The sequence below is a fragment of the Pan troglodytes genome, chromosome 6 (genome assembly GCF_028858775.2).
Source record: "Pan troglodytes isolate AG18354 chromosome 6, NHGRI_mPanTro3-v2.0_pri, whole genome shotgun sequence".
NCBI classification, from domain to species: Eukaryota; Metazoa; Chordata; class Mammalia; order Primates; family Hominidae; genus Pan; species Pan troglodytes.
The window spans coordinates 122252384-122269943 of NC_072404.2; the positions used below are offsets into that span (position 1 = coordinate 122252384).

General features: G+C 39.8%; 1 protein-coding gene across 4 annotated transcripts in view; it reads left to right on the forward strand.

The window, feature by feature from the left end:
- PIK3CG (phosphatidylinositol-4,5-bisphosphate 3-kinase catalytic subunit gamma) overlaps positions 1–17560 on the forward strand; it is a 43341-nt gene that overhangs the window by 11542 nt on the left and 14239 nt on the right. For all 4 annotated transcript variants that reach the window (XM_519303.9, XM_001162956.8, XM_001162884.8 and 1 more), the window contains exons 6-10: positions 2450–2596; positions 5040–5130; positions 5955–6085; positions 7077–7188; positions 9057–9214. In XM_519303.9, the coding sequence (XP_519303.2) occupies positions 2450–2596; positions 5040–5130; positions 5955–6085; positions 7077–7188; positions 9057–9214 (639 nt within the window). The remainder of the gene's footprint in view (positions 1–2449; positions 2597–5039; positions 5131–5954; positions 6086–7076; positions 7189–9056; positions 9215–17560) is intronic.

The following is a 17560-nucleotide window of genomic DNA, read 5'->3' on the forward strand; positions in this document are numbered from 1 at the left end:
GTGCCATAGTCCCCACTACTTGGAAGGCTGTGGTGGGAGGATCACTTGAGCTCAGGAGTTTGATACTGCAGTGAGCTGTGTTTGTGCCACTGCATTCCAACCTGGGCTACAGAGTGAGACCCTGTTTCAAAAGAAATGAAAAAGAAATCTATCTAATCCAGTGCCTCAGCCTGGGGTAATCCCTCTGTCTGCCAAGGGACATTTGGCAATGTCTGAAGACATTCTTGATGGTTATAACTGGGAGAATGCTATTGGCATCTAGTGGGTAGAGGCCAGGGATGCTGCTAAATACCCTGCAGGGTACAGGATAGTCCCCCAGAGCAAACACTATCCACCCCAAAATGGCAACAGTGCCAAGGTTAAGAAATTCTGGTTTAACTCAATGTGGCAGATATTTTTTCTTAGAAGGGTTATGGTTTTAATTCTTACATTGAAGTCTGCAATCCAATTTGAGTTAATTTTTGTATACAGTGTGAGGTGAAGGTCAGAGTTCATTTTTTAATATGAATATCCAGATTTTTCAGCACCACGTGTTGAAAAGACTGTTTTGTTTTGTTTTGTTTTGTTTTGTTTTTTCTGGAGAACTACCTTGGCACCTTTGTCAAGTATCGACTGACCGTATATGTGTGGGTCTACACCTAGATTCTCTGTTCTGTTCCACTGATCTAAATGTCTGTCCTTACATCAATACCACACATTCTTGATTATGTTTAAATAACAAAGCACTTCATATACGTGTGCTTATACAGGCAACAGTATACTTCCATTAACCCCCGCATCCTTTGCATTATTTTTATTATGATTTTAACTTCTATATATGTTATAAATGGCACAATAAGTTACTATTTTTGCCCTAAACAGTTAAAAAATAGACTTAACAGACTTAATAGATGAAATAATTTTTAACTATTTACCTACATATTTACCATTTTTGGTACTCTTTATTGCCTTATATTGGTCCACATTTCCTTGAGCTTCTAACATCTTTTCTACTGCAAGTTTGCTGACAATAAATTCTTTCAGCTTTTGTTTATCTGAAACACTTTTTATTCTGCTTTCATTTTTGAAAAATATTTTCCCTGAATATGGAATTCTAGATTGACTGGTTTTTTTCTTGCAGTAACATTTTTTTCTGGCTTGCATATTTTCTGATGATGAGTCTTATCTTTGATTGTGTCTGCATAATACGTCTTTTTCCCCAGGCTGTTTTTAAGATTCTTTTTTATTTCTGGTTTTCAGCAATTTGATTATGATGTACCCTGGTATGGGTTTCCTTTGTGTTTAGGCTGCTGGAGTCTATGGAGCTCCTTGAATTTGTGAGTTTATAGTCTATCAAATTTGGAAATTTTTCAACCAATTTTTTATGTTGCCTCTTTTCTCTCCTCTCTGAGACTTCAGTTACAGTAATTTAGACTGCTGGACTCTGGGCTCAGTCTGGATTTCCTTCCTCTGTGCTGTAGCCTAGAAACAGCCCCCAGGCAGTAATCTGGGGCAATTACAGGGCTCACTTCATTTGTCTTCCTTTTCTTGGGGATCACGGACCTACACTGCCTGTTCAATGTCTGAAAAGAGTTTTATATATTTTGCATAGTTTTCTAGTTGTTTATGGCAGGACGGCAACTCCCGTAGCAGCGAAGCCACATGAAAAGATGAGGAAGTTCTTCCCCTGAATGTTTAATTTTATATACAATTACCAGCAAACTGGCCCTATAGTAAAAGCACACACTATCCACTGTCCATTATTTAAAGATTGGTAGGAATTATGACATATTAATACAGTTTCAAATTGTGTTTGCTTCTTTAAATGACTACATCACAATTTTGATCTGTGGTGAACTCACCTTTGCCTGAAACACCTACCTTTTTTATGTTTAAGTGAGTAACTGCCAAGCCACATTTCCCCTGCCTTGAATTTATTTAGATGTATGAGGTTTAGGGGGAGGGCGTGTTGTACCTAAATGCCAGATTTTCCATTTATTTCTGTTAAATTTCATCTTCTTAGATGTAGCCTATTGCATCTGATTCTGCAATAATAGTTTTTTTGACATTGTGGTAGCATTAGAATTCTTTTTTCAAATTAAATCTCAGAAGGCGGACAAATATAATAGCCAGGTTGCTGTCTATTAAAGAGGATGTGGGAGTGTCAGAGCTCTGTGTGCGTGGGGAGGGTGAGATCTGCCATACCTCTTAGGCACTTCCAAAGACTCTTGTGGTTCTTTGGAGCACAGTTTGAGAGGCACTGGTTTAAGAGTTGTGAATTCGCTCTCACATGGCATTTCCAGATTTGCTCAAAACAACTTCTGTATTTTTACCCAAATATTGAAAATCATTTTCCAACTAGGACTTTGTCCTTGTTGTTTATAGTGATGTTTTGCAAGAGAATTTGTGTCTCCACCATGTATATTCGTTATTCATTGTGTGTGGGGAACATGTGACTGCTTCCTTACAGATTGAAAAATGTAAAGTAATGGCCTCCAAGAAAAAACCACTGTGGCTTGAGTTTAAATGTGCTGATCCTACAGCCCTATCAAATGAAACAATTGGAATTATCTTTAAACATGGTGATGATCTGCGCCAAGACATGCTTATTTTACAGGTATGCTAATTTTAAGATTGTTTTCAATTCTCTGAAAACAATTCTATATTACATCAAAAACATGCTTTCTCCTACTGGCTCTATTCCCACTCTCTTCTTTCAAGTGATGAATTGTGATCAAATATTACATCATAGAGAGTTTTCACTTGGGGAATTTGGCTGCAGACTATTAGATATGCAATCTAATGAGCATTATGGTTCTGTCCAAGTTGCATATCTAACACTCCCAAGTAGCCAGATATACCTCCCTCACCTAATGTCTTTTTTATACACCCCATTCTAAGCCTGATAACATAGAAAATAGCCATATTTATCGCCAGCACTCACTTCATTCCTGCCCATAGACATGTCTGCACATCTCTAGGCACTCTTTTAGATACATCTCCTCTGATGCACATAAACAAATCAGGCAAATGATTTGATGGGAAGGAGAAAGATGAACAAGTAGGTCACCACAGAAATCCTGCAGGTAAGTGACAAGAGTGAAGTACTGTTAGGGCAGAAGGTGAATGGTCAATATATCAGTGCTAATTATTTTCATATTTTCTAACATTTCTAGATAAACTTTAGCTTCACAAGTCTGTAAAGTAATATTCTCCAGATTCTAGTTGGTCAGTGTTGTAGAGGTAATAATTTCTAATACTTAATATGGTTTATTTGAAGTAGACAAATTACATTGATTTCAAGGTAGCCTATTTAAAACTGGTCATGTTTCCAATTATAAGTTTCTGTTTTTACTTATTTCTAATATAGAAACAGGAATACCTTTGCTTTGCCTTTGCTTTGCTTTCAAGAATGATCTATGTTTTGTCCAGGAGGTATTTTAGAAAAGAAAAAGAGAAATCCTTCAAACTTTTTGCAAGTTTATTAAATTTCAAATAAATCTGTAGAATATTTTGAATTGTTTGAAGATGGACACTTTAAAAACACAAAAATTACCCTGTTGGTCCTCTCATTTTGAGTGAAAGTTTGCCTTTGCCCTTTATGTACTTTGTGGTTTTGTTTTTTTAAAATTTTTTAAGATGAGGCCTTGCTTTATCGCCCAGGTTGGAATACAGTGGCACGATCACAGCCCACTGCAGCCTCAAACTCCTAGGCTCAAGCAATCCTCCTGCCTTAGCCTCTGAAGTAACTAGGACTATAGGTGCGCACCACCATACCTGGCAAATTATATTTTTTGTAGAGATGGGGTCTTGCCATGTTACCCACGCTGGCCTCAAACTCCTTGGCTCAATGAATCCTCCCACCTCAGCCTCCCACACAACTTTCACAGTCTTCTCCTTTTCTTTCCCTTCCTCATAAGAAAACCAACAGTGTGGACCTGGAAAATAGCTCTCTGGTCAAAAAAAACCTCTCTGCCCTTCACTCAACAAAAACATAGCCTTTCCTTCTCTGGGCCAGGCACTAGCCCACAATCTCCATTAGACTCTTCATCCTTCTATAGGAATGATCAAGATTGTGAAAGACACCATGACAGTTGCCAAAATTGCTGGGATTCTAGGCATGAGCCAGTTAATCGCCAAAATTGCTGGGATTCTAGGTGTGAGCCATCATGCCCAGCCTACTTTGTTTATTTGTTGGGGCACATAGTTTGGCAGCTAAGGGCAAGTTATTTAAGCTCTTTAAGGCTTTGTTCCTTCACCTGTAGAATGGGAATAATAATCCTATCCACATTATAGGGCAATGCAAGGATCACACATAAAGCAGCAATCAGTATATATTCGCTATCATTATCATCATTGTAGTTACTGCTGCTTTGGTTGTTGCCTTAGAGTGATAAATATGTGTAAGGATGTTAGAGTTTTGTGGTAAAATAGGCACAAGTAAAGCAGAACATTTGAACAGAGAGGTGATGAACCACAGCTAAAACCCACTCCAAAAGAAATGTATTGGCCAAGCATGGTGGCTCACGCCTGTAATCCCAGCACTTTGAGAGGCCAAGGTGGGCGGATCACTTGAGGTCAGGAGTTTGAGACCAGCCTGGCCAACATGGTGAAACCCCATCTCTACTAAAAATACCAAAAAAATTAGCCGGGCATCATGATGCGCGCCTGTAATCCCAGCTACTCAGGAGGCTGAGGCAGGAGAATCACTTGAACCTGGGAGGTGGAGGTGGCAGTGAGCTAAGATCACACCACTGCACTCCAGGCTGGGCGACAGAGCAAGATTCCATCTACAAAACAAAAACAAAAACAAAACAAAACAAGAAATGTATTTATCCTCTTCCCCAAGATACATTTCGGAAAACAAAATTAACAAGCTCACAAAGAAGAGAAACTTTAGAGTACCAGATTGACCAATAAACGTACAGTTGTTACTTATATGTTTTACATTTACTCTTATATTTTGTGTTACTAGATATGATTGCTATTTTTAAGGGAGAAGAAAAATATATTAAGTTAATATATATATAATATAAACATTTCTGTGTTTCGATGCCCAGATTCTACGAATCATGGAGTCTATTTGGGAGACTGAATCTTTGGATCTGTGCCTCCTGCCATATGGCTGCATTTCAACTGGTGACAAAATAGGTATGTAGTTACCTCAGGAGATGAATAGACCACTCAGCTCGTTTGAAAAGATTATAATTCCTTCAGTGTAGACATTTAATAACTGAAAAATCATAATCTTAATCTGTATAAAAAGGAAGAAAACATTTCTATGCTGGTGAATGTGACTCTCAATTTAATGTGGATATATTGAAAATACATGAATGCATGATTCAAATCCCTGTGACTATACATGGAAATGATTTTAGTAAGAACTTGTTCCCTCCTCTTTCCTTCTCCGTCTCTAAACTTTAACTCATTTCATTACACATTAAACTTTTCTCTCACAAAAAACATTTAAAAATAGATGGAAAGATCTGTCACTTATTTTAGTATTCCAGAATTCACATTATCAAAGCTATTACACACTCTACTATCAGGTATTTTTATAGACATTCAGCATTAGTTTCAGTCAAACATATGTTTATTCAAGTTTCTGATCTGAGAACTCTACAAAACCATTTACATTTAACCCTGTAATTTAAAAAAGGAAAAGGCACAGATTGCCATCTGAGGAAGGATATGCTCAGCATATAAATGCTTTTATTTATTACTATTCAAAACCAGCCCTTTCCTCTTGTCATTCTGGGATATTGAAAACATATCCCACACAACTTCCATATCCTCCTTCTTTCCTTTCTATTCCTCATAAGAAAACCAATAGCATAGACCTGGAAAATAGCTCTCTGGTCAAAAAAAAAAAAAAAAAAACCCTCTGCCCTTCACTCAACAAAGACATAGCCTTTCCTCCTCTGGGCCAGGCACTGGCCCCCAATCTCCATCAGACTCTGTGCATCCTTCTGTAGGAATGATCGAGATTGTGAAAGACGCCACGACAATTGCCAAAATTCAGCAAAGCACAGTGGGCAACACGGGAGCATTTAAAGATGAAGTCCTGAATCACTGGCTCAAAGAAAAATCCCCTACTGAAGAAAAGGTGAGCTCATGCTTTTTCCCAGTCTAATGGCTCCTTGCAAGTTGTCATTTATATAGCAGTAGTGGCTTCAAGTTTTCAGAGAATCTGCCAGTGTCTTGCCTCCTGACATATTAGTGAAGTTTTTTACTTGTGAAATAATGGAGGTTTTAAGTACCCTCCCGTGGTGACAGCATATCTGTGTGAAACAGAGGCACTCAGTTCAGGACTCCATGAGCATTTGCTTCTCTTTTGATTATCAGGCATACTTTGCTTAAAATTTGGTTCTGTAAAATAATCTGTTAGCACTTTTTATGGCTATCTATTTTTGTTGTTCAGCCAAGATATTTAGTTACCATGTATAAATTCTTACGTACCTGGGAAATACAACATACACAACAAAGTAATTTATAATTTACTGCTGAACTCTAATCTAAATGGTAAATCATGGATGCTGAAAATGTCACTTCCACCATTCCTTGGAAGTGCATATGCTCAATCCTTCACAAGCTGTGTTTTAGCTGTTTGGCTGTCGTTTAAAGTTCTGCTGCACAGGATTAGCACTTCTCATTTGCATGGTTAGCAGCCTTTTGGGGAGGAAATATAATGAGTAGCACTTATTAATCTGTTATACATGGGGATCTGTGAACCCAAGCATACTCTTAGTGGTCACAAGCAAAACATGTTCACAAATGAAGGAGAAATTACCATGGGTTCTATATAGTTGTTGGCAAGTGATGCATGGAGAGGAAGTGAACCCTTTGATTAAATTACTGTTGCCCTTTGACTCTTGTTTCTTCCTCATGCCATTGTGATTCACTGAATCTTCACCTAAAATATAAGCAGAGCAATGAGAAAGTTGGCAATTCATAGATATAATGCTGATGAAATCAGGCACAACTAACTTGCTCTCTGAAAATGGTTTCCAGAATATTCTCTTTTTAGAAGTCATTTGTAGATTCATGATGCTTTTTGTAGTTAGAAGACAACTAATATTCAAATGCATTTTAATTAGTTTCAGGCAGCAGTGGAGAGATTTGTTTATTCCTGTGCAGGCTACTGTGTGGCAACCTTTGTTCTTGGAATAGGCGACAGACACAATGACAATATTATGATCACCGAGACAGGTGAGTTTATTTAGTGCAGAATAAACTTTTATTGTGGTAAAATATATATAACATAACATTTACTATTTTAACTCTAATTAACTGTAAGTGTTCAGTTCAGTGGCATTACAAATGTTCACCTTGTTGTACAACCATCATCACCATTCATCCCCAGAATTTTTCCATCTTCCCCAGCTGAAACTCTGTACCCATTAAACACTAACTCCCCATGCCCCCCTCCTTTCAGAACGGAGTAGTCTTTAAATGGAGTTTAAGACTGGAGCACATATTTAGAAGTCATTGTGTAGGGACACTGGTGCTTCAGTTACTCTAGAGCAGTGGCCCCCAACCTCTTTGGCACCAAGGACCGGCTTCTTGGAAGACACCTTTTCCACGGAAAGGGGTGGGGGAGCAAGGATGGTTTCAGGATCATTCAAGAGCATTACGTTTATTGCACACTTCTTTTTCAACTCACTTGCCACTATAAAGCCTGCCACCAGATGCAGCTCAATTTTCACTTGCCACTCACTGAGAGGGTTTTGATATGTAAGGAATTGATTTATTATGGTCTCTGTGCAGTGAAACCTCTCTGCTAATGTTAATCTGTATTTACAGCCACTGCCCAGTGCTAGCATCACCACCTCAGCTCCACCTCAGATCATCAGGCATTAGATTCTCATAAGGGGTGCACAGTCTAGATCTTTCTTGTGCACAGTTCACAATAGGGTTTGTGTTCCTATGAGAATCTAATGCCGCAACTGATCTGACAGGAGGTGGAGCTCAGGCAGTAATTCAGGCAATGGGGAGCAGCTGTAAATACAGATGAAGTTGCTCACTTGCCCATCGCTCACCTTCTGCTGTGTGGCCCAGTTCCTAACAGGCCATGGACCTGTCCATAGCCCAGGGGTTGGGGACCTCTGCTCTAGAGAGACCACCTCACTTGAGGACTAAGGTGTGAGTGAAGGAGGAAGAGGCAGGAAATGAGTCTTAAGAAGGCAAAGTTAGAGGGACCGCTGGGAAACTAGGAGAGGGTCATATCCCAGAAGCTGGCGAAGGTGGGAGTGATCACCAGTGACAGATGTTGCAGAGAAAGAACAGAAAGAACTCATAGATATCCTTAAATCTCCCTAACCCACTCCACTTTAGTGGTTCACTGTCCACTCTGACGGTAATCAGTAGTGGCCACCAAAGCATGAGATTTTTCTCTATGAATTTGGGCCATTTTAAGAGTAGAATCTGGAAAAGGCATCAGATGGGGACAGATTGCTTACTTCCTATGAGAATTAAAAGAGATAATATATTTATGGACAATAGAAATGATAAAGGGCTAAACAAATAAGATGATGATTATTGTGGTGGTGATAGTAGTAGTGGTAGAAATTGACCCAAAGGAGACTCAAAATGATTTGCTTCTATCATGCTGCCCAAGTTTCTGAGATCAGATGAGCTTAGATACATTCAGGATGGTATGGCCGTAGATGGCTACTCAAAAGGAAAAGGTGAATAACCCCTGCCCCCAAGCAGAGTGAAACATCAGTCTATCCTGAGTTGCGTAAAGAGCATAAGAGAGTCTTAGGGATAATGATGACATAGTGGCCAGAGAGTTTGATTTATGTTTCTAAGAATAATTTTGAGATGAGAATTTTATAGTGGCATCTGGCTGTCATCTAAAGAACACCAGAAGGATATCAAAAACATACTTGGTTCAAAGAATGTTTTGTGGCTACGACTTTCACACACCTGCTAAGACGAAAAATATCACAAACTGACAAACATTGTAAAAAATGCTTTCAACACAAGATAGCTCATTTTTAGGCAACTCAAAGAAATATTTTAAGGAACAAAGTGCTGTGCCACTGTAATGATGTCAGATACTTTCTTCTCTTAAGGAAACCTATTTCATATTGACTTCGGGCACATTCTTGGGAATTACAAAAGTTTCCTGGGCATTAATAAAGAGAGAGTGCCATTTGTGCTAACCCCTGACTTCCTCTTTGTGATGGGAACTTCTGGAAAGAAGACAAGCCCACACTTCCAGAAATTTCAGGTAAGTCACCTCCTTCATCGCCTGCTGAGAATAGCACCCAAGCAGATGGTTCCTGCAGCACGCTGCAGTCTTCACCTCTCACTCAGCTTGGAGGCCAGTCCAGCCTCTACCCCTACCCTCTTCTGGCATGGCCAACCCTACCTCCTCCCTTTCACTTCCATTCATTCCTTTCCCAGGTGCAAAATGACACTTCTCAGTAATCCTCCCACCTAAAACCAAACAGAAGTAGAAATATTTCATAAGCAGTGGGATGAGCAAATGTGGAACACCAGGATGATGCTGGCACTAAAGAGGGCTTTCAGGAAGGGTGTCTGCTGAGCAGGTTAGCCACTAGATATTTGTCTGTTCAAGACCTTAGCTAGAAGACTCAAATTTTACACATATTTTTCAGAACTCACAAAAGGTTGTGAGCTTCTCTTGGTTTTTGCTACAGGTGAATTCTCGATGTGCCAACTGGGCTTATCTCATTTTTATAAGGCAGAATACCCAATATTTCATTTGAAATCTTGTTGGTTTGACCACAAGTTCTACTAAGACCTCTAGCTTTTCCTGTTTACCTGTAAACAAGTTCCTACATGAGTCTGTCCATCTCCCTGAGAGTGTGTAGATCAGGGGAGTCCAATCTTTTGGCTTCCCTGGGCCACATTGAAAGAATTGTCTTGGGCAACACATAAAATACACTAGATAGCTGATGATCTAAAAAAAAAATCACAAAAAAAGCCTCACAGTGTTTTAAGAAAGTTTACGAATTTGTGTTGGGCCACATTAAAAGCCATCCTGGGCTACATTCGGGTTGGATGAGCTTGGCGTAGATTCTACTGGCTTTCCATTCCTTCCTGGTCTGTATCCAGTTTTGACTATCAAATACTTCAAATACCAAAGAGAATTAAATACTGGCAAAATTAATAACTTAATGAACATAATTCATAACAGTTGTAACTACTACTGTAATATACCTATGTTATAGCAATACAAACACAAAACAAAGACAAAGAATAATTACTTTTATGTACATTTGCCTTGGGTGCCCTTTAAATAGCCACCTCCCTTAGTACATCTTACACATGATTTGCTTTGCATTTCACATCTCAGACTTGCTCTCTTTTCCCTGAGTCTCTTCTTGAGTCCAAGGTTACCCTTGGGAGACGACATGACCCTTGAAGTTCAGTAGAACAGGAAGTAGGATACATTGTTTTGAAACCTGTCTGTTCTTGTTTGTTCTCCTGACTGATTTTCAATTTGGTGATTACAAGACTTACCCTCCCACAGTTCCAGTGGTGTTGTCAGAGAAACTGAGATCTCTGTGGCCAGATGGTCTTGTGATTTTTAGTGTGTGTTTTTCTGCATAAACTCAATTGAGTTTCAGGCTATTTCCAGGGACTTGACACATTTCAGTCCTGTTTTTCTTTAAAGTTAAAAATCACATGTTTTGATAACTTCCTGGAACAGAGAAATGGTTCCAAAAAAAAAGAAAACCCTGGAAGAATTTCACCATTTAAAGGGGGGAAAACACTCATGTCTTCTCTCCTGTCAGCGGGGTTCATCTGTTTGTCTGTTTGCTTCAGACAAACAGAGCAGCAATAAACTGCAACTTAAAGAATCAGACATACGCAAGGAATTTGGCCTCATTGACGACTCTCCTTTTTTTTTTTTTTTTTTTTGAGACGGAGTCTTCCCTGTCACCCAGGCTAGAGTACAGTGGCATGATCTCAGCTCACTGCAGCCTCCACCTCCCAGGTTCAAGCAATTCTCCTGCCTCAGCCTCCAGAGTAGCTGGGACTACATGTCCGCGCCACCATGCCTGGCTAATTTTTGTATTTTTAGTAGAGACAGGGTTTCACCATGTTGGCCAGGATGGTCTCTATCTCGACCTTGTGATCCGCCTGCCTCGGCCTCCCAAAGTGCTAGGATTACAGGCGTGAGCCACTGTGCCCAGCCGACTCTCCTTCTTTTTGTATATATGTTATCTTCCTTTTTGCCAGTAATTTTTCCTAGAATGACTGCACATCTGTCCCGTTGCTGACAACATTCCCATAGACCCCCTGGTGCCCATATCACCCTGTCAGATCCCAGCAGTACTTCTCTTTTTTTGCTGTTGTTGCTATTTTTAAGTTTCAAAATATGCTTTCACAAAAAGGTTTGCAGTATAGGGAGGCGAAGGAGAGGTTTCTTCCCGCTATCGGCATCTTCCACCCAAAGCAACAAACCTTTGCAGTGAGGCTTTGTGCAGTCTGTCCTCTCAGTCTGGAGTATTTCTCCATCCTTAGTGACCAAAGTTTGTTTCTCAAGCCATTAAAACCTTTTTTACTAAAGCAACGTTTAGGCAGTGTGCTCCACTAAAAACACACTTTTGTACATTTGTTGTACTTGTGTGTGTCCGTGTTTTGGAGTACTGTTAAACATACGTGTTAAGCATACATGTTAAGTGCCTGTGAATCTGTGCACGTTGAGCCTTAAGCACACATACAGCATAACATGGTGGTTGAAAGGATGGGCTTTGTAGCGGAGAAACTTGAGTTTGAATGCTGGACCTGCGACTTAATAACCACATATATGATTATTATTCATCCTTTCATAACATCAGTTCCTTCATCTGTAAAGTGGGAATAATAAGACCTACTTCCTGTGCTTTTTCTAGGGATTACTTAAATGAAATATTCAGAATGCTTAGCCCAGTGCCTAGATCATAGCAGAAAATCAATAAATGGTAGCCGCCATTGTTGTAGTCATCACAGTGTGTCTTCAAACTTTGAAAACTTTTAAGTTGAGAAACCATTTTTGAAATGAGATCTCAGGTAATATATAAAACAAAGTAGCATGCTCTGCTTAAAGAGTAAGTGGAGTTCCAACTCCACTTACACCTGTTCTGCTTCCCCTTCCCCAACCCCTCTCTGCTTACCCTCTCCCTGTGTTCCCTCATCCTTCACAACAGGAAAAAAACCTGAACACCACAGCTTTAACATACATATATGCAGAATTTCCAAAGTTTACAGCATGACAAAGATGGACAGCAGAGTTTTTCATCATTTGACTATGACCTTGTGGTAATTTTTTTTTCTTTTACATACTGCTAAGCCTTCCAAAAAGATTTTCTGTTTCTTGGTTTTATGTTTTCTTTTAGAATTGAAGTTCTTCAAGATCAGGGACCACATCTCTAAATTCTCCAAATAGTGTCTCAGAATCTTGTATAATAAAGGCTGCCATTTTTAGGGAAGCTGGGAAATGTTGTATACATTTGCATTTTGAATTAAAGGTGTCCTCATTTCCAGTGAATCGCTTAGTTTGAATTGATAAGGTTAACTAATACATGCTGCGTATTTGAATAACCTGTTAGGAACAATGGAGAAAAATTGACCCACTTTTTTGTTAAGGGTGGGGTGAGCCTGGTCCACAAAGAAAAACATACCTAACTAGTGGCTTGAGCATGGAAGTAAGAGGAACTGAAATAAGCTCTACTGCATCCCACCTCTCTGCTTCCCAAGGGAGCTACTTTAGCCTAGGACCATAGTCACACTTACTTCTAGAATAGGGGAGAGTTCAGGAACAAGCTATAATTAGATAGAGAAACACAAAACCAAGGCCCAGCATTTGAACCCAGGAGTATCTGTTAGCCATTGGAGCAGCATCCTACAAACAGGTGCTAAACAAACACATTTCAATGGTGACGATTTTGATAAATTCTCCACAGAAAAATCTCCCTTATGGGAGGAATAAAAAAGAAAACAGTGTTTTTACTCATTGGTAATTTATTCTAGACCATGTTATTTTAAATTTCACTGAACAGTTATAGAATATATATAATAAACAAATGTATTTATATCATTGGCAAATGAAATTTGGCTTCTAAGTTTTTTAAATGTCAGAATGTGTTTTTTATTGTTCTCGTTGTTTTGTTTTGTTTGAGACGGAGTCTCACTCTGTTGCCCAGGCTGGAATGCAGTGGTGTGATCTCGGCTCACTGCAACCTCCGCCTCCTGGGTTCACACCACTCTCCTGCCTCAGCCTTCCAAGTAGCTGGGACTACAGGCACCTGCCACCACGTCCAGCTAATTTTTCATATTTTTAGTAGAGACGGGGTTTCACCGTGTTAACCAGGATGGTCTCAATCTCCTGACCTCGTGATCCGGCTGCCTCAGCCTCCCAAAGTGCTGGGACTACAGGTGTGAGCCAGCGTGCCCAGCCCCGAATGTGTTGTTTTTTAAAATTTTAAAACTAGTAAATGTTGTTTATTAAAATCAAGAGCCAGCAAAATATTGAAAATACCAAAAGACATAAAAATTCATTATCCTGCTTTCCAAAGATAATACTGTCAACATGTTAAAGTTTCTAGAAGATTGTAAATTAATCAGCATTTGCTTAAAAACTGAACTTAAGAAATAGATATGTTCGTCTCTTCAAATTGAGTAAGGCTGATTAACATCCATGAGATGGTAGTTTGTCATTCTGAATAAAATCTAAATATCCAGGCTTGGCCTGCTAGGCCCTGTGTGAGGCTGTCCCTCCAGCCTCATGCCACACTGTTCCCCTCATCTGCTCCCTCATCACTGTGGCCTTCCTCCACATCTTCCCCCACTACCCACTGCTTTCTTCCCAGAATGCTCTGTGCTGCCCTGTGGTCTCAGCATAAATGTCATTCTGCAGAGCAGTTTTCTAAATCAGGTTCCCTCCTGTTACCCTTTGCCACAGTCCCCTGCCAGGTCCTTCATTGCATGTATCACAAAATACATTTATTTGTACTGGTTTTCTGTTTGTCTTTCCCTATCCCAACTGTGAGCTCTGTGCAGCAGGGCCACATGTGTCCTGTGTCCCTCACAAGGGGCTGAGCCACGGTAAGCACTCAGTAGGTGTTTGCTGAGTGGAGTAGTGGAGGAACAGCACCTTGTAGGGGAGGAGCTGGATCAAACTGGATAACCTCTGGGGTGTCTTCCTTCCATATCATACATTGTATTCTGTGAGTTTCACAATAACTCAGGCCCAGATTGACAGACCATCATCACATGGAAGGTAATAAGCCTTCAGGAGGCAGGTTAACATGCGTACATTGGATGAGGAACTAAATCCAACTGTGAAATCTAATGTTTCATTAAATAATACAAATATGTGAGTGTAATATGGTACATATTCACATTCTTGTAGAGATTTCCTTATTGACATAAATCTTACATATTTCTTTCCAGTCAGAGCTGTACCTTTTGCCAAGCGAACAGGGCATGGAGTATATACACATAGTGTACATTCAATACAGGACAGTGGATAAAGGGCAGGAACAACTCGTTCTTTTATAAACAAGCATTTTGGAGATGCTCTGTGCACACAGTAGGCACCAGGCAAATCTGAAGTCATCAGGGGAGCCAAATAACACATCTACAGACAAATCTATGCAAAGCAGGTCGTTTGAGGACTGTCTTTAAAAGGCACTTGCCCCTAGATGTCACTCTTAAGAAGCATTTTATAGGAGAAAAGTCTGGAGCCCATTCGTTGTGTTATTTTAATCTAGGATGACTGTGGAAATTTTCTTGCCAGTTTTATCAGGCCCACCCTGTTTCCAGTTCCGCAGTCTTATCCCCATGCCAGCGTATACCCAAGCCTCCAACCTGGAGGCTCAGCCACATGCCCAGTCTCTATGCAGGGTCCTGACTCAGGAGGTTTTTAAGAACCTTTATTCAACCAGAGTCCATCTCTTCTGTGGTCTAGCTCTACTCTTGGGTCCCACATTGTTTTAACTGCTTCTGTTTCAGTTTCTCCACCAGAGGTCCCTCTGTTTCTTACCCAGCTGCTAGAACTAGGGCCCTAATCCCTCCTGTCATTTTTCTTGCTGGAGACTCGAGTATTCTCCCAAGCCCAGCCACAGGGACCACAGAGACCTTGTGATCTGACATTCTTCCAAGGGCTGCAGCCATCTCAGCATCATTTCCGGTCACTATTCTCTACCTCCCCTTCCTTTGTGTGATAACCCTCATCCTTGTCTATACTTATAACCTGCTAGGCTGGATTTTCTCAGCCTCCTGCTCTAGCCTGTTGTAGTTACCAGGCCTTATTCACCATATCCAAAATAGGACACTAATTCAACGCACACCGACTAAATACATACTACAGTTTAGGCACCGTGCCAGGCATAAAGAAGGATCAGGTACTGCCTTTGGCAAGGCAAGATATTTTCCCAGTTTGGTCCCTTTCAAATACAGTTGTTCCCTAATTCATCCTGATTTTAAAGTAGTGAATCTTGTCCAATATTGAACTTGGCTTCTGAACATTAAGCATTCATCCATCTTATGTATGCAGATTATCTGTAGTGTATCAGACACTGCATTGGGCATAGGTGAGACAACAGAACATGGCCCCAGAACATGGCAAGAAAGCTACTTACACAACTTTGTGCCAAGAAATACCTTGTGCTAAGAGTGTCCACAGTGGTTTGCAGAGGGAGCAATTAATCCTGCCCTAGAGGATAGAAAAGGGCTATTCAGAGAAGCATGTGTTTTTCTCAGGCCTTAAGGGATGAATTCAGTTTCATTTTTCCAGGCAGATACAGGGAAGGGAGGGAACATCCAGACAGAAAGAACAGCACGAGCAAGTGCATGAAGTTAGAAAAGTACATACAATCAGTATTTGGGAACAAGAAGTATATTTACCTGGTATGGATAGAAAGTGGGTATTTCTGGAAGTGTGTAGTAGAATTTGAGTCAAGAAAGGAAATTTGGGTCCAACTTGAAGCAGTACATAGGCTGGATTAGAGGGGTGGAGGGTAGAGCAAAGCAAAGAAGTCATTTGGAGCTCATTCGATTAATCACAAATAACCATAATTAAGGTCTATTATAGGTCAAGTGGGAGATGACCAGTTCATCTGTCACCCATAATGTACTGAGCTGATAAAGGATTCCGTCTTGGGATCTGCACCCCGACCCACTGACTAGGCCAGGCTCAGCCTCCTCTGTCTCAGTGTGAAGACTTTCAGTACTCACTATCTCTCCATGTTATGCATTGGAAGATATCCTCAAAGAAGGGTCTGATTTCAGCCATTTGTAGGAGTTTGAATATGTTGGTGTGATATCTCCCCCATATGCAGACTTGTGGGGCTTGTCAAACTGTTAGGACTTTATTAAGCTTGTCAAATTTAAATTACTATTCTGGAAAAGATACGAATCCAAAACTGGAAAGATAATAACCTTTTAATTGACATCATTCTCTCAATATTTAGTTTCTTTCAGAACATTTTGTCTAACATAGAATATTGTCAAGGACATTGTTTACCATATTACAAAACATACTCTCTCTATTAAGATCTTCTTGTGAAAATTCTACTGGTCTCAGTTTCTAGAAAAGCTGTGCTTCTCCTAAATAGAGATGTTTTCTTTTAAATTTTCTGAACATTGACTACAGTTAACAGATTATGTCCTTTTAGCTAGAGATATATTTGAAGACTTCCTATAGCAAGTACTGTCATGCATTGCTTAACAGTGGGGATACATACAGAGAAATGCATCATTAGGCAATTTCGTCATTGTGTAAACATCAGAGTGAACTTACACAAACCTAGGTGGTAGTCTTCCACACACGTAGGCTATATGATATAGCCTATTGCTCCCAGGCTCCAAACCTGTACAGCATGTTACTTACTGAATACTGTAGGCAGTTGTGACACAATGTTATGCACTTACACAAGTGCATAACACATCTAAACACATCTGAACGGAAAAGGTACAGTAAAAATATGGAATTATAATCTTATGGAACAACTATGATAGATGCAGTCCATGGTTGACCAAAACATTGTTATGCAGTACATGACTGTATATAGGACTTGTGATGTACAGTTTTAAATTAGCCTCCTTCCCCAACCCATTGTGGATTGTTTCCTTTCCTTTTTTCAGCCAATTCTAACTAATGCTATTTTGACTTTTGTATCGCCAAATAGTCCACCTTAAATCCTTTTTGGAACAAGGCTGAAGGATAAATCACACACACACACACAGACACTCACACACCCCTACATGCATGCTATCAGAATATTGACTACAGTAGAATAGCTTATTGTAGCATTTAGGTTTCTAATGTGCTTCTAGCTAAATATTCGAGAAGATGACAGTACAGCCCTTCCCCTGGTAAACAGAGCTAGTCTGAGAATCACTTTTCAAGTACTTACAGATAAAAATCCTAATTCAAACTCATCAAATGCATGGCCAAGTACCAGACACACTCCTTTTTGGGATTTACCAGAAAGTGTGCTCTCATGCACTGTTAGGTCTAATAATCAGTGACCTTCTCTGTTTTGCCAAAATAATTCCTAAAGACTGGCTAGCCAATGCATTGATTTTTATTAAAAAAACAAAAAACAAAATTCTCTGC